Source organism: Dunckerocampus dactyliophorus, chromosome 9 (genome assembly GCF_027744805.1).
Source record: "Dunckerocampus dactyliophorus isolate RoL2022-P2 chromosome 9, RoL_Ddac_1.1, whole genome shotgun sequence".
NCBI classification, from domain to species: Eukaryota; Metazoa; Chordata; class Actinopteri; order Syngnathiformes; family Syngnathidae; genus Dunckerocampus; species Dunckerocampus dactyliophorus.
The window spans coordinates 2,693,257-2,713,397 of NC_072827.1; the positions used below are offsets into that span (position 1 = coordinate 2,693,257).

The 20,141-nt window shown below is 43.4% G+C and overlaps 2 protein-coding genes across 4 annotated transcripts; both read right to left on the minus strand.

Annotated features, from left to right (window-relative positions):
• Positions 1-1,277: 1,277 nt before the first annotated feature.
• Positions 1,278-3,724, minus strand: il17d (interleukin 17d). Its single transcript, XM_054787199.1, has 2 exons — positions 2,470-3,724; positions 1,278-1,876 (listed from the first exon to the last, which is right to left on the minus strand). Exons 1-2 carry the CDS (start codon positions 2,766-2,768, stop codon positions 1,540-1,542), a joined length of 636 nt encoding a protein of 211 aa, XP_054643174.1. The 5' UTR covers positions 2,769-3,724; the 3' UTR covers positions 1,278-1,539.
• A 163-nt stretch (positions 3,725-3,887) lies between these two features.
• ift88 (intraflagellar transport 88 homolog) lies at positions 3,888-19,990 on the minus strand. Of its 3 annotated transcripts, XM_054787195.1 has the most exons (25): positions 19,804-19,990; positions 19,582-19,644; positions 19,396-19,455; positions 19,185-19,238; positions 19,035-19,098; positions 18,852-18,921; positions 18,640-18,730; positions 18,452-18,556; positions 18,241-18,343; positions 17,812-18,158; positions 17,501-17,617; positions 16,300-16,370; positions 16,131-16,217; positions 15,909-16,008; positions 13,767-13,853; positions 13,455-13,641; positions 13,214-13,322; positions 12,742-12,892; positions 12,555-12,670; positions 12,422-12,474; positions 11,514-11,579; positions 11,307-11,413; positions 9,563-9,626; positions 4,345-4,452; positions 3,888-4,240 (listed from the first exon to the last, which is right to left on the minus strand). In XM_054787195.1, the coding sequence occupies exons 1-25, from the start codon at positions 19,882-19,884 to the stop codon at positions 4,119-4,121; spliced, it is 2,583 nt and encodes an 860-aa protein (XP_054643170.1). In that variant the 5' UTR covers positions 19,885-19,990; the 3' UTR covers positions 3,888-4,118. The 3 variants fall into 3 exon arrangements, with proteins under 3 accessions (XP_054643170.1, XP_054643171.1, XP_054643172.1); XM_054787196.1 differs by lacking the exon at positions 17,501-17,617; XM_054787197.1 differs by lacking the exons at positions 19,582-19,644; positions 19,804-19,990 and having other exon boundaries at positions 19,035-19,124.
• Positions 19,991-20,141: the final 151 nt, after the last annotated feature.

Consider the following 20,141-nt stretch of genomic DNA (forward strand, 5'->3'; position numbering starts at 1 on the left):
CTGTTTAGGTGTTAATGATGGCTTTCGTTTAGCTTTCCTGTATGTAAATCCCATTTCCTTTAGGCGGTTTCTTACAGTTCAGTCACAGACGTTGACTCCAGTTTCCTCCCATTTGTTCCTCATTTGTTTTGCTGTGCATTTTCTGTTTTCAAGACATATTGCTTTAAGTGTTCTGTCTTGACGCTTTGTCTTCCTTGATCTACCAGTATGCTTGCCTTTAACAACCTTCCCATGTTGTTTGTACTTGGTCCAGATCTTAGACACAGCTGACTGTGAACAACCAACATCTTTTGCAACATTGCGTGATGATTTACCTTCTTTAAGAAGTTTGATAATCCTCTCCTTTGTTTCAATTGACATCTCTTGTGTTGGAGCCATGATTCATGTCAGTCTACTTGGTGCAACAGCTCTCCAAGGTGTGATCACTCCTGTTTAACTGCAGACTAACAAGCAGATCTAATCTGATGCAGATATTAGTTTTGGGAATGGAAATTTACAGGGTGATTCCATAATTTTTTCCTCAGAATTGAGTGATTCCATAATTTTTTCCCTCTGATTGGTCTAAAAAAGTAACTGTTACTGACTACCACATCTTTTTTTCTTGATTTCTTTTAGTGTTTCTTAAAGCCAGAAAGTTGCCATTTGAAATGACTTTAGTTTTGTGTCATGTCTGTGATCTGCTTTTTTTCTACAAATTTAAACAACTGAATGAACATCCTCCGAGACTGGTGATTCCATAATTTTTGCCAGGGGTTGTATAAGGAGGAGGCAGGTCCAGACGGGAATGGTTGGCTCTTTAGTGGTGTCAAATGACAATGGTTAGGATACAATGGAGTGGGTCCTCTGCCCGCCAAGTCAAATTTGCTTAAATATGCATATTTTTTTAATTAATAATAGGCCGCAGTCAACCACAGCACAGCGATATCTTATTAATTTATTTATATTGAAAAACCATGATGGAGTGAAGCTGTGAAATTCAAAGTGCAATGTGGCGAGGGGCAACTGTAGAAAGGGCAGAACGACAGATCTGATTCAGTTTAACTCGTAATTGTGAAGAAAGTTGACTTTTTTTTTTGTAAAATCTGTTCTGTGAAACCACTATTGGTAACACCTGCTAGCCGGTGGCGGTGTTCTTGTATTTTACAGTTTGGGGGCGGTGGGGAGCGCTCGTTTAGTGGGGTCTGTGGAAGCGGTGCGAGCCCAGGAAGGACACAGGGTCACACTACGTAAACAAAAATGGTAAAAACAATATAGAATATTAACAAAGCATGCTGAAAAGGATGGATTTGTTTAAAAGTCTGCTTATTTAATTGATGTCCCTTTCACATGGTTACAGAAAAGTGAATTATAACACACTGACCAAAATATTAGAAACAGCAGTTGCAAACGACAATGCAATGCACAATAATAAACAAATGAATACCTTTCAGACAGTGTCAACCAAAGAGGAACATTATCTTTGTGAAGGCTGAATATTTACTCTAACTTTCACATTATACTTCATTATGTGATGATGAGATCATCAAAACGGACTTATCTTCATCCCACTCGCTTGCTTCCTGCTGCAGAGAAGGACCCGCCAGCTTTGGACTCTGTTCTCCAAGACTCCAGGCTCTGGTTGCCGTTCCGGACGATCCTGTCTTTGTCCAGAAGAGGCACGCACGTGCAACCCACAGCGATGGAAACGTACACCTCGGAGTAGGAGTGGCGGCCGCCGACACAGGATCCGGACCTCCTGAGTATGACGGAGGGAGCGTAGACGGGCGTGCTGCGGTACTGATCGCTCTCCTGGCGCTCAGGTCCGGTCAGACATCCCTTACACAGGCAGTAAGCCTCTGGGATGTGGCGCGGGTATCTGGTTGGGTCGTAAGAGATCCTGCAGACGTAGTTTTAGAAAGCATCAGTGAGTGTTTATATTTAATACAGAGCAATGATTCAATTGTAAAATTGTTTTTTGGATCAATTTCCCGTTTCTGTCAGGTCTTAATATGTCATTCCAACTGTGGGCTTGGCTGACATTACAATTATTTAATTGACCCATGGGCTAGCTAGCTAGAGTGAGCCCTATGAAATCTGCCTAGCAACGAGTGGCTGGCAAAACATGTGACCAGAAAAAGCTGAACAATTCTGGTCATGGTAGGCTAGCTAGCTAGCTTGCTTGGCATTTTCAAATATTACCCTCTTGAGAAGATAACAAAACAGGTAAAGCAGGGTTCCATCTCCTACTATAATTTGGAAATATTTAGCTTTTGTAACAGGTGCCAGCTAGTGAACTTAAACATTTGCAGCCAAATAACTCCACTACAAATTTATTGGACACACAGCAACATCAGGTGGTTCTTCGTGGGCATTGCACCCCCTCGCCTAGACCACAGTAGTGTTTAGTCTACTTTGTCCGCGGGTCATCATTTTCATGTAAAAACAATTTTGATGTTCATATGTTAAGTTTATTCGCGGAGGAGCTCTGACCTGTATGCCCAGGGCGAGACGCTGAGCAGGTTGACAGGCAGGCGGCTCTTGCTTTCGGCCGGCGCGGACCGCGCAGTGCTGGGGCAGTTCAGGTTGACTTTGTCCCGGGGCTCCAGCTGCAGGGCGTGGTGGAAGGCGCTCAGCACTCCGACAGAGAGACGCCCGAACATCTGCTCCAGGATCTCCTCAGGAAGGTCCAAACACGAGCGCGTCCGCGGGACCTTCTTCCTCACCCGGCCACCCACCGCGGTGTGGAGAAGCAGCAGTGCCGCCAGCAGGACACGGAACCCACGCTGCATGTCAAGTGTCCTCAAGCCCACGCAGGAAACCCTCACCGATATTCTCGCCTTGAGACGCAAGACAGCGCTTGGACTTTTGAGCTCGCTCCTGCGGGCTTCTTTGCAGCGTCAGAATGTCACATTGTAACAACAAGCCACTCCGGCGTGGACACAGTGGGACCATCTGTCCACGCTCTCATTTCAAATGCTGCCTTCCACCAAAATGCTTGTAAAGTCCAATCCAACTCAAAGCGAGGTCCTGTCTTTTTGCCACGCAGATCGAGCGCAGCTAATAAAACATCTAACGTGGGAGTGGGCGGTCCACACTGCAGCTGTGCGGCTGCTCTCAGGATCAAATATGACCTGATACTTTCACATCGTAAAACCATTGTCGATTATTGGTTGCTTCTTTTTTTAAAATTATTTTTACACCCACTTCGTCAGGTACACACACTTCTAAGAGAAACTTTACAAAGATAATGCTCACTTTTGATTGGCAGTCAGAGAGGTAGTAATGCTTTTTGTGCTTGTATGACTGCAGCTCGTTATAACATGCAGCTGAAGTGATTAATATTAACATATTACACACAAGTGTCCGTGTGATCCAGTGCACTTTGTAAAGGCAAAATTATTTTATTGCTTGATCTCATTTGACTGTAAGTGTACTAGTGAGTGTATAACTCGTATTTATTAGGGCTGTCAAATGATTAAACACTTTAATCAAATGAATCCCAGTTTTCAAATTAATTAATCATGCTTATTCACCATTTGCCACTATGTGTGAAATATGCTCATTTCTACTCCCTTTTAAGAACAAAACGATTCAACAACAGGACAGGATTATTATTAACTGCTCCAAATTTACTAAAAATGTAACTCGAGCAAAGAGATAGCACACGTGCCTAACACTAGTCTCTTCAAAAGTAGCACAATATTCAGACTCTGTGTGACTGTGTGGGGACGCTCCGCTGTGCTTCCGTCTGCCGTCATAACAGAGAGGTGTGGCTTGAGGTATGCGTTAATTAATGAAATAAAATTAGTTATCGCCGTTAAAACTATATTTTTGACTGCCCTAGCATTTAAATGTGCGATGGATCAAATAACAGCTGCAAAAAAAATAATGTCTATACAAACGAAGACTCATGAAAGCACTTTGTATTTTACAAACGTAAACGAGGCAAAACAGGAAGTGAGCTCGCACCCCACTCCTGAGCATGCTCGCGTTACTTCCTTAGATTTGTCTTGAAATGCAGTTTTGTGCACAAGACTGGACAGAAACCAGTCCAGGTTCAGGTTCAGGTTTAGGTTTAGGAAAGAGGTAGCTGTAAAAAGTTGTAGTTGTAAAGAAGATTTGTGCAAACTGTGGTGAAGCTACTCAGGCAGCAGCTCATCTCCAAGGTCTTCGTCCGCAAAGTCGTCGTCATCCACTCGTACCTTGGCCCCCGTCTTTGGTCGCTCCATCAGGGGCCCCAGTGGGTCCACGTAGGAAGCGTCTACACGAGACAAAACGAATGATGACTCAAGAAAGTGAAGATACGTGCTACCATAATGTTAAAAGCAGCGTGATTGGCAGGTTGGAGAGTTGAAGGCTCCTCACCGAGTTCTTTAGGGGTGCTGCTCTCGTAGGGCTCGTTGGAAGCAGGAAGTGACATCACCTGGGCGCCCAAACGCTCTCCTTTGTTACTGCTGCTGCTGCGGCCACTGTCTAAACACAACATACACTACCTGTCAAATGTTTTAGAACAACCCAATTTTTATATATATATTTTTAATTGCAATTGAAGTCGTTCAAGACCAATGAATATCTTGAAGTGTTGAATTGCCAGATGTTTAAAAAAAAATAATAATAATAAAAAAGGTACGTTTACCCAAAAATCTCTGAATTATCCGAAAAGGCCATTTTCGGGGACCACAAAATGGGTCAACAATTTAAGCCGTTCTGCACAAATGGAGGTTGATCAAGCCTTGACAGTTGGTGATACTAATTCATACAGGTTTTAATTATTTGGGAGTACTTACAACCTCCTCCGTCTGCATAAAAGCAGTGTTTGGAACATGCTGTGGTACTATACTCCCCTGGGCATCGGTATTGTACTGCAGAGAGTAATGTGTTGCTACAAAAAAGGCAATTAATAATGGAAGAGAGACACACCACATTAACACTTAAAAACCTACGTTAAAATTGGAGGTGTTCTAAAACGTTTGACCTCTATTGTACATTACTTGCAATTCACCATCTTACCCTCTAGTTGAATTAGTTTCAGCGACTCAGACTCAAGTCAACACGGTGGGGACGTGTATCTCATCTGGGTGTCACTTTTAGTACGGAGCAGACAGAATGGCTACAGGAATTTTCTCCAATAATGTTCACCATATAGACAAAAGTATTGGTGCACAAACAGGAAAGGAAATAAAAGTTAAGGTAACTTTGCGCACTTCTGAGAAGACTTTTACTGTTTTGAAGTGTCTGTAGGAATTTGTGTGTCCTTCTAAACTATCAGGACAGACATGCTCAGAGAGTCCAGCAGCCCATATGTGGCTGCCAGGTAACCACGGTGACCGAGGGCTGAAAAAACATAAATTAGGACATATTCTGTCTTCCTTGAAAGTCCCAAACATCTGGCACAAAGCCTCAGAGTGAGACCTCTGCTCCACGTGTGCTGTTACACAACTCGAAGTGACACACAAGAAGGATGACAAGAAAGTAACACTCAAGCTTCTACTTCGATTTTCGTACCCTTTAAGAGAGGGGCGTCCGAAGTGCGGCCCGGGGGCCCAGTCTGGAGCTCCTTTTTTAGTGGCCAGCAGTAAGATGAGCCCTTTTCATGGTGAACGTTGGGCCAAAGCAAAGCTGCCATTTGCCACAGACTCTGTTCAGATTTTTTTTTATGGACAGAATTTCTAGGCGCAGCCAAGGCATTGAGGGGGTCCAATTTGGGGGCTTTAGGATCTCATCTCTGCTATTTGCGGATGATGTGGTCCTGATGGCCTCATCGGGCTGTGACCTTCAGCGTTTACTGGGGCGGTTCACAGCTGAGTGTGAAGCTTCTGGGATGAGACTCAGCACCTCTAAATTCGAGGCCGTGGTTCCTGGCCGGAAAAGGGTGGATTGCACACTTCAGGTTGGGAGTGAGGTCTTGCCCGGAGTAAAGGAATTCAATTATCTCGAGATCTTGTTCACGAGTGAGGGAAGGCTGGAGATCAAAAGGCGAATCGGTGCGGCAAGTGCAGTAATGCGGTCGCTGTTACCACTGTGATGCAAAGACAGCTGAGCCAGACGGTATAAAAGTGCGGATCTACTGTAATACACTTTGACACCTGTAGCATAAAGCTGAGATGTAGGCTGTTTTTTATTTAAATATATACAGTAATCCATCGAGGGAAAGGCTTCTTGAGACGTCATCTGTACTTCTGTGAAGAAAGTGTCGAACGTTTCGCTCCTCATCCGAAGAGCTTCGTCAGCGAACTAACAAGTGCTGGTAGCCTAGGCCTTAAATACAGTAAGAATGGGCGGAATTGGTGTGCCAACACCCTCCTCCTATGGTTCCTTACACTAAGACTGGGCGGAGTAATCCTGCCATTAGCACCTCCGAACAAAGGGAAGTGTAGCTCCCTGTAGTTGGGTATGAACCACTCTGATACTGGCTCGTTAGCATTTATTGTTCTGGCTCGGCCCTGGCTCTACCTCATTTGCAAGACTAAGAGCTGTGGGTTTTGGTCTCAGTAACCTGCTGAACACAGGGTCCAAATTAAACCTCAAACCACCATTCCGATTCAATGATGGGTTCTGTTGTTTGACAAAAATGTTCTCCGATGCCGAGGACTCAACTCTGTATCGGAGAACAAAACTTAGTGCTGACCACATCTGCCAATTATTGGAAATTTGCCTTAACACTACATATTTTCAGTTTAAAGGGAAATTTTACAGACAAATTCATGGTTGTGCTATGGGCTCACCAGTCTCACCCATAGTGGCGAATCTGTACATGGAAGAGATGGAGAAACAGGCTCTCACATCCTTCTCAGAGACAAAACCAAGGCACTGGTTTAGATACGTGGATGACACCTTTGTCATAATCAAAAAACAGGAAATTCAGTCTTTCACAGATCATATCAATGCGGTGGACACCAATATCAAATTTACTCGCGAGGACGCTAAAGAGAACCAACTAGCCTTCTTAGACTGCAAGGTAATTATAGGAGAGGACAGACAGCTACTTCCAGAGGTCTTTAGAAAGGCCACACACACTGACCAATACCTGCTTTTTGAATCAAACCATCCACTACAACATAAACTGGGGGTTATTAGGACCCTCCAACATAGAGCGGAACAAATACCAACTAGTGCTGAAAGAAGGAAAAGGGAGACGCAACATGTCCAGAGAGCGCGCTCTACCTGTGGGTACCCACGGTGGGCTTTTAACAAATGTCAAAAGAAGAGAGTAGGGAAAGAAACCCAAAAACCCACAGAAGCAAAAAGGAGAGGAGTGGTAGTCCCTTATGTAGCGGGGGTCTCCGAAAAACTCCAGAGGATCTTATGGCAACATAAAATTCCTACCTATTTTAAACCAGTAAATACCCTGAGACAAAAACTAGTGCATCCTAAAGACAAGGCTCCAAACCAAAAACAGAGCAATGTGGTCTATTCCATCCACTGTAAAGATGAGGAATGCAAAGAGCACTACATTGGGGAAACTAAGCAAATGCTCCAAAAAAGGCTTTATCAACATCGCAGGGACAATTCTAGTGGTCCTCAATCAGCAGTACATCTACACCTTAAAGCAACCAATCACTCTTTTGAGGACAGCGAGGTAAAGATTTTGGCCAAAGAAAACAGATGGTTTGAAAGAGGAGTAAAGGAAGCTATTTTTGTCAAACAACAGAACCCATCATTGAATCGGAATGGTGGTTTGAGGTTTAATTTGGAACCTGTGTTCAGCAGGTTACTGAGACCAAAACCCACAGCTCTTAGTCTTGCAAATGAGGTAGAGCCAGGGCCAAGCCAGAACAATAGATGCTAACTAGCCAGTATCAGAGTCGTTCATACCCAACTACAGGGAGCTACACTTCCCTTTGTTCGGAGGTGCTAATGGCAGGATTACTCCGCCCAGTCTTAGTGTAAGGAACCAATAGGAGGAGGGTGTTGGCACACAAATTCCTTCCACTCTTACTGTATTTAAGGCCTAGGCTACCAGCACTTGTCAGTTCGCTGACGAAGCTCAGACACTTTCTTCACAGAAGTACAGATGACGTCTCAAGAAGCCTTTCCCTCGATGGACATCTCCTGTACGACTGAGAGCCTACACAGACGTACAGTAATCCATCGTTTATCACAGTTATTTGGTTCCTGACCCGACCGTGATAAGTCAATTCCCGCAAAGTAGGATTCCTTATTTATGAATGGGATATTTTCATAGCACCCTGCCTGTCGACTGAAGTCAGCTGGGATAGGCTCCAGCATACCCCCACGACCCTAAAGAGGAGAAGCAGTATAGAAAATGGATGGATCGATATTTTCATAGCTAGAGCAGGGGAAATCTGTTTATGATCTTCTAAATAGGGTTTTTAACATGATTAGCGCCCTCTAGACATGAAACAACACTCCTATAGTTACCTTTACCCAATATAGTGGATATATTCAGAGAAAATAAGCCATTTATGACCTAAATAAAACTCACGATTGTGTGTCGCAGTAAATGTGTTTTGGATGTGTGGAGGACAGGAAGTGAGGTCGGAGGTTTAGGGTTTGGCATTGGTTACGGTCACAAAAGTAGTCCGTGTTGTTATGATTATTATTATTATGATTACTATGTTATTATTATTGTGCCTGTTGGGAGATAATTCAAACCTGCAATAAAAGCCTATTGTTACTTCACCAAACAATTCAAGTAACATTACCGACACTGCTGACACCTAGGGTCCAGTGTAGAATACTACATTCACAATTTGAATGAGTCTTCTTGATGCCTGGTATTTGTATTTTAGTTCATTTCACCATTTTTATGCTTGAAAATGCTTAATTTAGGCACAAAAAAAATGTGCTAAAATCCGCACGATAAATAAAAATCAACTCGATGATTTTGCCAGTTTGTTGGCGCTGGCGAGGCGCAAGCCAGTGTACACACAGAGTGCTGCGAGTGAGTGTCGTGGGGAGTAACAAGCAAGCAAACGCAAAAGGGTGATTCTCCTGAAAGGGCTACCAGCGATGGCGCAGTGACTTTCAAGGGTCGCGATGCACAGACTGCACTGATTCAAAGCTTATTGTACAGGATTTTTGGAGCAGTTTTTGTTATATATAATCTATACCGTGACAGAGTGAAGCCACAAAATTCGAACCGTGATGTGGCGAGGGATGGCTGATTTCATTTTTTTTTAGTATGTGGCCCTTGGTGGAAAGGTTAGGACACTCCTGCTTGCAGAGGTTTGGGAAGGAGGAAAGACATAAAACTCCAAAAAGGTACATGTAAACAGATGAACAAGAGTGATTGTTTCTTGTACGGAGGGGTGCCACGACACAGACTTTACAGAAAAGAGGGAAAACTCTCAGGTACTCTCGAAGTTTTTCACAAATATCCGAAAGCGCCTCAAACATCACGACCGGCCGTCAGGCGGTTTCTCAAGTTCAGATTTGCTCCCTGAGAATATCTCTTCCAGCAAGTTACCCGCAGCATGAAGGCGTGTTTGCAGGAAAAGTGAAGACTGCAATCCCGTGTCACCGCTTCTAAGCATCCATCATCGGGCAAGGGTGTAGAGAGGGCTAGGGCTTTATGTTGACTCTGTGATATCTGTATGATGCACGTTAAAGTTGGACTCACCGACACTTCCAGCGCTGCCTTCTCTCCGGCCTCGTGCACTGCCTTCTCGTGCAGACTTCACCCTCTGCGGGAAAAAAAAGAGGAGATTTGGACATTTCACAGAGGATTTTCTGTGCCATACATGGGATTATAAGTGTTGGTGATGCGAGGATCTTTGTAAGAAATTGTTTCACTGTTTCAGTTGTTTTCAATGTTTACAAAAACATTCACTACGTTTACATGCAGTCAATATTCAGGTTAAGGTCAATATTTCGGTTTCTGAAACATAACCCATTTACATATGTGACGTGAAAAAGAAGCAAATGCTACCACGCTACCCTTTCAACCAGAGCCCCCCAGACACTTTGGATGAAGGTGCGTTTATACAAACCTAGCTTTCCGTAACTTATCGCTCACCTTTTGATAGATTTCGCTATCACTGCACTTTCTACTATCTATAAAAGACATAAGGTTCCTGTCTTTCACCCCACTAACAAGGTGACTCGTTTCCTCCTCGCTCCAAAAGTGTGGGCTTTTACGTGTCGTCATGTTTACCAGTAGTTCCTGCCAAAGACACAAGATTCCGTTCAAATAGAACATGCGCAGAACACAAACGGATGTTCCTTTCGATCGGGATATCCTGATAGGAGTATACATGACCCAATATTCGGGCTAGAAAAGGCATAACCCGGGGTAGTATTCGGGTTTTAAAAACAGCATGAGCATATTCCGGTTTTTAAGGCTTATTGGTGTTTAAAAAGGCCGTGCGCAACCGGGTTATTGCTCATATTCCGGTTATGATAGGGTTATTTGACTGCATGTAAACATACTCATTGTGACATCCACAATTTACACCGCCAGCCCTGAAACGAATACAGCCAGGTTGAGTTCGACACCACAGCGTTCCTTACATCAGACATGTCCTCGTGTCTTCTGTGGAAAAAGCCCATCACAATTAGGGCGATGGAACGCATAATGAGTGAACACAGTATGATGCTTATTAGAGCTATGACAGCATTGCTGGAACACTAGACAGCACCGACTCTTTTGTCAGATCGTTGCGGTCACATATTCTCAACCCGGAGGAGGATTTGTGGACTTTTGATTTAGCATTCCTGTCATCCAGACCATTCTCTGAGCTCACTGAAGAGCAGCTGGATGTGATTTGACAAAGTCATCCTACCCGGCAGCCGCTCCTGGCTCTGGAGACGTGCACAGGGCCGCGGCACGTGGTTCTATTATTCTATTCTGCGACATATATGCCAGAAATGAACGTGGTCACACCACAACACAGGCCGCACCTTCCAGTACTGCTCCAAGAATGACAACACAAACTAATCACACCAAGCAATTATGGTGAGAATAGAACACACTGAGACTCCAACCATCTGACACAGTAAGTGAATAAGAGCATGTGAGTCACACCAAACAAACTGGATTCAACAATTGCGCAAGTTGAGTGGTTTGACACCGTAAAAAGTCTCCTCTCCAGTGCACGCCGCAGAAGGAAGGGGGGAAAAAAACAACAGATGTTTCTCATCCTCATTGTGGAGCTGCACTGACCAGTGACCCCCTTTTTCGGCCACAAGATACACCCAGGTGTTTTCTATCAGGGAGGGCGGGAACATACATGAGGAAAGACTGCAATACATTATACAGAGAGCTGTTCCTAATATTATGCCTATATGAATTTAAATGATGGCACACACTATGTGTTGGCATCCATTTTACACAGAAGCTTCAACTCCAAGTGCATCACTTGTACCTGCTCTCTGAGCTCCTTCATCTTCTCCACCTTCTTCATCTTGGCAGCATAGTCTTGGACTTCCTGCAGGCCCATGTCCTGACTGAGCCTCACCAGGAAGCGTAGACCTATACTCAAACACACACACATGCGCGCATAGAAAAAGATTTCAATCAGCTGATCGGCAGCCATACTGATAAGTATGCCGGGGGGTGGAAAAAAAATTACATTCCACGTTCTCAGGAAACTTGCGGTGGATTTCTTTGTATGTATCTAGAGATTTCTGGTAGTTTCCTACAAAGAAAAAGGAAATGTTAGCATTCAAAACACACACAATGAAATGCATTAGATAATCATGTACAAGTGTTTAACTAGGAATGGCCTGATAACACTTCCTCATGTCCAATACCGATACTGAAACGTTGCGTATTGCCCGATACTGATTCCAACCTACTTTTCCCCTTTCTTGTTATTCTAACAGATTTGTATCAATCAGTGGCGATTGCGCATTGACTACAAGGGAATCTGAACAAATTGTATGTATTTCTTGGCTAAATTAAGTATTTGTCGAGCATAAAATGGCTGTATGAACTAAAATACAAATATAAAGCATTCAGAATATGCAACGCTATGTAGTTTTCTGCCCTGGTCACTAGGTGTCAGGCATACAAGCATCAGACTTGATCGCCAGAACAATAGGTTTTATTGCAGGTTTAAATGATCTCAAAACAGTACAATAATAATGTAATAATAGCTCTAATAATGTAAAAAAAAACATACTTCGCGTTAGGGTTAAAATAAAACATATTTAGAGGGTTGTAAACAGGTTTTCTATGCTCTAACTACAAAAATATTCCTTTTATTAACAAGGAATCCTACTTCCTGGAACCAATTAACTGCGATAAACTTGGGATTACTATATATGGATACAATAAAAGCCTGTTTAATAAGTGGCACAATGATCTCAAAGAAGACCCTTTTAATACGTGACATGACACTTGAACACATCTTGGTGGGTAGAAACATGACAGAGCAAAAAAAAAGACAGGACCACACCACCAGAGGTCTTATCTTAGTGCATGTACCTTACTACATGACAGGTACGGCGTGCATTAAGAAGTCACATTGATTCTCACCACTTCTCCTGTAACAGCTGGCCACCATGAGTTGCCACCTCACCTCGCTTGGCCTGAGGAACAACATGGCATCAACCTCATCTTTAGATCAAGCAATAAGACTGGTTTAAGAGTTGTTGGAGCTGCGACTCACTGTACAAGTATGGCTCTCTCAAAGTACTGAATGGCCTTCTCATAGAGCTGCGTCTGGACGTAGTAGGCCGCCAACCACTCGATCACTTCGATGTTGCAAGGAAAGAGCCTGAAGGACTGGACGGTAAGAGCACAGGATGTGACGCATGCTACTGTTCAACATTTAGCGTGCACACAAAGCTTTGTACCTCACAGTAGTAATGCAATGCCTGGGATTTATCCCCTTCCACGTCGTGCAGGTCTCCCAGTTTGGCCAAAGCCTTGGGGTCGTTGGGGACCACGCTGATGACCTGCATCAGCCACTCGATGGCCTGCTGGGGATCCTCCAGAAGCTCATAGCTGGCACACACTGGTCAAAGGTAAATATGTAGTACAGTACAAGTACAGTCACACATTACCCCTCCTGGACAGCAACCCATTACAAGTTTAAATGCATTTATGAGGAGACTTGTTTCCCCACTTTGGAGTTAGAACTGCTTCCACTCTTCTGGGATGACTTTCTACAAGGTTTCAAGAGTGTGCCTAGAGGAATTTTGTCATGCTGGAACAGAAATGGGCCTTCCCCAAACCACAAAGTTGGTCTGGATAAATGAAATAACAATAATAAAGTATTCTGTTTCAGGGTCATTCGTGCACTCAGCATGATGTTGAGAAGGATACGTGTCGGCCAGCTGATACATGACCTCGGCGCTATCCCTGAGAATGGCGTGGAGCTTCAGGAAGCAGTCCAGCGCGTCCTCCAGACGATTCAGCTTCTTGTAAGTGAGACCTTGGAAAAAGGAGACAAAAACAACAACCACTTTTTAGTTCACATCTATGGCCACAACTGAATCCATTCCTGCAGAGAGAAAGATGACGATGATGATCCAGCACATTAGGGTGTGAAACGAGCTGGTGTTACCCAGGTTTCTGAGGGCCTCGGTGCAGGAGGAGTCGTTCCTCAGGGCTTCCTTGAAGAACTCTGCTGCCTTCACGTAGTCCTGTTTGACAAACTCTGTGTTGCCCTTGTTGACGAGAGCACCTGGATTGTAGCGATCAGCTATCATGGCCAGATCGGCGTAACGCTCTGCCTGGTCATAGTCCTTCTCCTGGAAAATGACATATAAAATACTACTACACACGTACACTAATTGGCCACAACATTAGGTACACCTTGAACGTAAAAAAAAAAAAAATCTCCTTTGATTGTCTCAGAAGTAGGAATGAGACCCACCAGGAAGAACAGAGCAGAGAGGTTGGTGGAAGCGGCGCTCTTTACTCTGCTGTCTTTCTTCTCAAATGTCTTCAGTATTGCCACTGCCTGATGTGATGACACGTAAAAAGATGTCAGGGCCAAACGTAGAGCTTGCTTCCAATTTCACGGCTTCACTCCATCACGTTTTTAATAAATATATTAAGTAATAAGTCAAGTTTCAGGGTTGAATACGGACGATTATTGGCCCAAAAAATATATATGCACATTTATTATTTTTCCATTGTCAGTTTTCTATTAGTCTGTCTTTTACTGTCAGGTGTCCCTTTTTTGAGGGTGGGAGGTGGGCATGACAGGCGCCTTGTTTATGTGTTGTGTAGATGGCTAAATGCGCTAAAATACAAATATAAAGCGTTCAGAAGACGCATTCAAAGATGTTGCGACATGTAATATCCTACACAGCAACGTCAAGGTCTGGTTGGCTCAAAATGTTTTAAAGCTCAATGAGGGGAAGACAGAGGTTATCCTCCTTAATAATAGTGACCCCTCTTGGACTTGGGCCCTATCAAGAACCAAGTCAGTTGTACAGCCACCAGCCTTGGCGTCATAATCGAGGGTGATTTTAAACTTAATAAACAAATCAACGCCATTGTAAAATCCTCTTTTTATCATCTTCAGCTTCTATCCAAAGTTAAACCGTGTTTATCATTGCGACATTTTGAACAAGCCATGCACACTTTTATTTCATCACGCCTGGACTACTGTAATGCGCTTTACTCTGGACTACGCCATAAATGACTCCCTCGCTTCCAGTTAGTCCAGAACTCTGAAGCACAGCTTTTAACAGGAACAAAAAAGAGGGAGCATATTACCCCAATTTTAGCCTCCCTGTACTGGTTGCCTGTGCGTTTTAGAATTGATTTGAAGATTGTATTGTTTGTTTTTAAGGCTTTGAATGGGCTGGCCCCGCAGTACATCTCGGACCTCATCCAGCGCCAACTGGTGGTGCCTAAGACCAGGAGAGACCAGGCCTTTTCCGTAGTTGGCCCAAAGCTGTGGAACACTCTCCCCCCTCATGTAAAAACGGCCCCCACAATTGAAAGCTTTAAGTCTCGTCTTAAAACCTGCTTTTATTCTCTGGCTTTTTACTTGGCGTGAGTCGTGTGGTCCTCTGTGTCTTTTATTCTTTTTTTATTTTTAATGGTTTTATTTATTTTATTTGCTTTATTTAATTTAATTTTAGTCTTTTTTATTTACTTACTTATTTTTTACCTACTTCTTGTATTTACTTGTTTCAGATATTTTACTGTTCTAAGTTTCTTTCTTTTTATTTGCTCTTTTAGTTTTTACTGTAGTCAGTTGTACTTTTACTTATTATTTATGGTTTTACTAGTCTGTGCAGCACTTTGAAAACAGTGTTTATAAAATGTGATCTATAAATAAAGTGGATTGGATGGGACTGGACACTGGTCACTAGGTGTCAGTAATGTTACATTGATGAGACTATAACCCCCACAGGAAGTACTTTACAAACAGGAATTAAAAAAAGGAACGCTCCGTATGCTAACATGTGCGAGTCTATGTTATGTTTTATTTTCTCGTTATGTCTACTATATTGTGTAACACAAGCGTAAAGGTGACTATAGGGGTGTTATTTCATGTCGAGAGGGCTCTAATAAGGTTAAAAACCGTATTAAAAGGTCGTAAACAAGTTTTCTATGCTCTAACCACAACAATATTGGATTTATAAACAAGGAATCCTACTTTGCAAAAATTCACTTACCATGGTTGGGTCTGGAACCAATTAACAGCGTTAAACTAGGGATTGGTGTACTCTTTTTTTTCAACACAGATATGCTCCAAAACACAACACCGCAATCCAAATGTGAAGCAAAAAGGCACACATACCTCGGCCTAACGCATGCAGATGAGGAAGGAATGGGCACAAAAGACAGAGAGAATGCAGTCAATGAGGAATGAGCAGCCTGACACATCCAGCAGATGTGAAGAAAACAGTTGTAAAGCTAAAAGATGAAAATATAAGCACAATATTGGGAAACAAACACTGCAGCACACTTCAAATGCAATATTATCCAATACTTTTGATTGAAATGACAGCGGCAGACACACAAGTGTTTAATTGTTTCCCTTGATGAGACTCACCTGGTTGAAGTCCTTCTGTCTGAGGTAGGTGATGGCTTTGTTAATCTCCAGATCGTTGGCCAGCTCAACGTATTGAGAGCTCTTCACCATGTCTACGCACCTTCGGGAGCAAGTACATAATTTTAAGTTGGCAGGTATGCTCCTCAGAACTTTTGATATATACTGTATATATAAAAAAAAAAATCTCTTCTTTTTGTGCCCCACCCCATGCGACAAACAAACCAGTCAAATCCAGCGGCGAAAGAAACCTCGATAGCTGGAGCGATGAGCTTGGCGGCCGTCATCACGTACTTCTCAGCCCGAGCTTTTCTATGTTAGTAGAAAATGATTTTAGGGTATAGCTGTTTTTTTGCAAGTGCTGGTGTTTGGGTTTAACAAATGATTTTCTTACAATTCTCTCTCCATTTGGTGCAGCTTGTCATTCTTAATGGCCTCCACCAACATGTTGGATCTAATGTCATCCTAAAAAGGCAGAGTCGGGTCGGAAAAGGTAAGTGGTGAACACGGCGGAATTCACAGCAACAGTCCAAAAGGTGAAAATAACATTGGAGAGGGTGAACACCGCAGCTGGCAGAAGAGCCACTGGATAAGTTGTCGTTGCTGACTTTCACCACAAAACCATTCATTCAACCAAGTTCGTAAAGTTCAGTGTTTGCCATACATTCATTTATTTATGGTGGTGCGCCACAAGTATATTGGGACCGCCTTAAACAGACTTGGCACTATCCGTCTATGAATGTAGCGAGATCAATGTTGCCGACTTAGCGACTATGTTGCTACTGACTATAGAGCGCACCGGTATGTAAGCCACGCCCACTAAATTTGAAGAGAAAAGAATTGTACATATATAGGCCGTATGTGTCTATAGGCCGCAGGTGTCCATGTTGTAACATGGGATATTCAGTACACAGAAAGATGTTACACAGAAATATTTGTATACCTTTTGATTAAATAGATGCTTTTCCCCCCGCCCCGAAACAGTGCGTGTATCATGGCTAGTTAAACAGTAGCCTCCCAGAAAAGTCATTCATCGCCGTCCTCCTCCACCCCCTGGGAAATAAAACCACTCGAGTAGTGTTCTTCAGCATCACCAATTGAACAGCCTCGTAATTCCTTCATCACACACTTTGTCAGTCTCTCTCGCTGGCGCTCTTGGGGTCACTTTTGTCTCCAGGCAAATTATTTAGCTCGAGCTATCCTCTTCATCACACAGTAGTCGAGCCTTTCTAAACCCATCGGTGATAGTGGCCCTCTGGCGGTCCGAGTAGTCCAAACAGAAGCTGTAGTAATTCTACACTTGACCAAACTTACTTAAGATGTGTCAGTGATCGCTGCATATGTCTTCAAAACACAATATTAGCCTCCACTTCACTCGTCCACGTCACTACTTCTTGTAGTTGTACTCTAGGCATCATGGGAAATGTAGTTTTTAGCCATAAATTTGCAGCATCACTGTACAAGTCGCAGGGTTCAAAGCATTGGAAAAAAGTAGCGGCTTGTACACCGGAAATGACGGTATACTTAGCAAGTATTCAGACCCTTCTGCATGCTCCTTTTTAAAAAAAAAAAAAAAAAAAAAAAAAAAAACTCACGATAAATCTAGGGCCTTTTTCTGGTCTTGTTGGAGACTTTGACCTGAAAGCACGTATCGCTCTTCTCAACTGCTGTGGGCCCCTCCACCTTCTAAAGGCACTCACAGGCGGCTCCGTCTTGTTTGTGACATTACAAAAAAAACAAAAACAAGCGACAGAAGAAAGGCCATTTGTCATTTCTCTTTCTCCTACAGCGCCCATTACAATTATTCACATACGTCATGGCTGATTAGGCATGATGGAGACATTAACCCCCACAAACAATGAAGTCACAATTTTCCTATGTGACATACATTTATTAGGTCACTCACATTAGCGGAGATGTACTTGTCTTCGTCGTCGATGCCCAGCGGGACAGAGAGGAGCTTCTGGAAGGCGTTCTTCATTGCATCCCCGTCTCTGGTGGCGTAGTAGCACAGGATGAGGTTGTAGCCGGTCCTGATGTTGGGACTCTTGCTCATGATGTGCTCAAAGGACGTGATGGCGTCCGAGTACTGGCCCAGCAGGACGAAGACCGTGCCGATGTTCTGCATGATCTTGATCCTCATCTCCTTGTAGTCGTCTGAGATGTGGTCCAGCGCCATGCGGTAGAACTTAATGGCTTTGGGGTAGTTCTTCTGCTTGACAAAGATGTTGGCCATGTTGACCCGCAGACGTCCTGGAAAGCAAGCACACCAAAAAACAGTATGAGTGAAGCGACAAAGGGGCACAGAGTGATGAGCGCGCAGCCTTTCGCTCACCTGCGTTGGTGAACATCTTGTTCTTCACGATGAGTTGGTAGCTACTCAGGGCCTCTGGATACATTTCATTGTTTTCATACTGGTTAGCCAGGTTGAGAAGGATCTGTCAACAAAACAACAGAACCAGACCGGTAACAATGATGATAGGCATGGATTTAACGTCAGCGTATGGAACGTGTAGAAAGCACGGCTGCTAAGTTTGTGCACTTACAGCGTAGGTCAGATCTACGTTGATTTGTTCTACGTTGCCAGACTGCTCCCTCTGTCTCACCAGTGCTCTCTCCTTCCTCTCGGCCTCTTTGGCTTTTTCAAGAGCCTGGCATCACACAAACGATCCCAGCTGATTAGCTGAAAGACAACACATACGGTGCCTGGACATGAAATGTAGATGTGTCTGACCAGTTGTGAATTGCCCATGCTTTGTGCCATGCAGCTCTCTGTTATCAGGTCGTTCACTTTCTTTTCCAAGATCTTGATCTTCTCCTCAGGCCTGCAACACCACAAAACACGTCACTGTAATGTAAATGATAGTAACGGTTTGTTGAAGACTTGATCGTTTCTAGAGCTCTAATCTTCAAATAAGCTCTTCAGTAGGCCTACTGATAACTCACAAATCTTCTTTCTTTTCTTCAAGTGCAGGTGCAGGGCCTCTGGACTGGCCCAGCGGGTCAAAGGTTGAGCCTAAACATGAAACCGACATGTTATCTCTCGAGTAGAAGTACTTGTTGTTGCATATCGCAATATAATCAGAAGTTGCATAGAACAAATTGCAGTTAAATGTTGAATAAGCTCACCACGCGCTCGTGACGAAGTGAAGCCAGCGGCTCTGACTGCAGACATGGGTCGAGCCGCTCCATCCTGAGCCATCAAAAATGGAGAAAATGCTGCAAGTGTAACATTTTGTAATCCAGCAGACAAGCTTACTAAAAAGGAGCCAAACTTACCAGTACAGTTCCAGTCACGGGCCGGCCCATTGAAGACGTCATGGGCATCCGATTCTAGAAAAAGAGGTTCGCAAAATAAATCATGAAAATCAGCAAAATTGTATTTTGTCACAACAAATCAATGCAATATTTACTTTTGTCAAATAGTACATATTGTGTATAGTAATCAGATAGAATTTGATTATTATTCAAACTCATTTGTGATACTTACCCCAAAGGAAGAAGGTAGAGGGCGTCCTCCTGTGGCGGTGCCAGGAAATTTAGCGGTTATCTGGACGTTTGAAGACAAGATGAGAAGGAAAAGTACTTCATGAGTTTTAATTTTAATAGCTCAATTCCCTCCTCATCATTTCCTCATTGTAGTGACAGAAACATCGAGACTACTGTCAATACTCACCGGGGGTCTTCTTCCATGACTGGTCCTAACTGCTTCTTGGAAGCCCACATCATTATCCAGCTCCTTTAATTAATTGGAATAGTTATTATTCTCACTCAAATTATCGAGGGTTTAAGTACGTATTGTAATATTGCGCTAGACAGAAGCTATCAGATGTTTTTCCGCTAACTATGGGTAGCTAGTTAGGCTAGCTAGCTGACTGACTGAGAGTACGCTACTCACCTCGGTATCAAAAGTTGGATTATAGTCGTTGTATCCCGAGTAAATATCATCCTCCTCAACGGCCAGGTGTACATTTTCCATGTTGTCTCCTCAAAAAGCGCAACTTTAAAACGCTAATTGGTGCGAAAACGGCGAAAGTAGTCGCCGAACAGGGTTTGTTGTCAATCCCAGGTATTCTCGTCGTATAGGCGGGACTCTTTTCGTTTTAAGACACCCAATTCGTTACTTGGGTGTCAATCATTATCCAGTTCCACGCACATTGGTCAAAACAGTCTTTAAGTAGTTGCTAGGATACAAGCGTGACGGACATGCTAACCAGGTACTTTGACAGCTCAAAG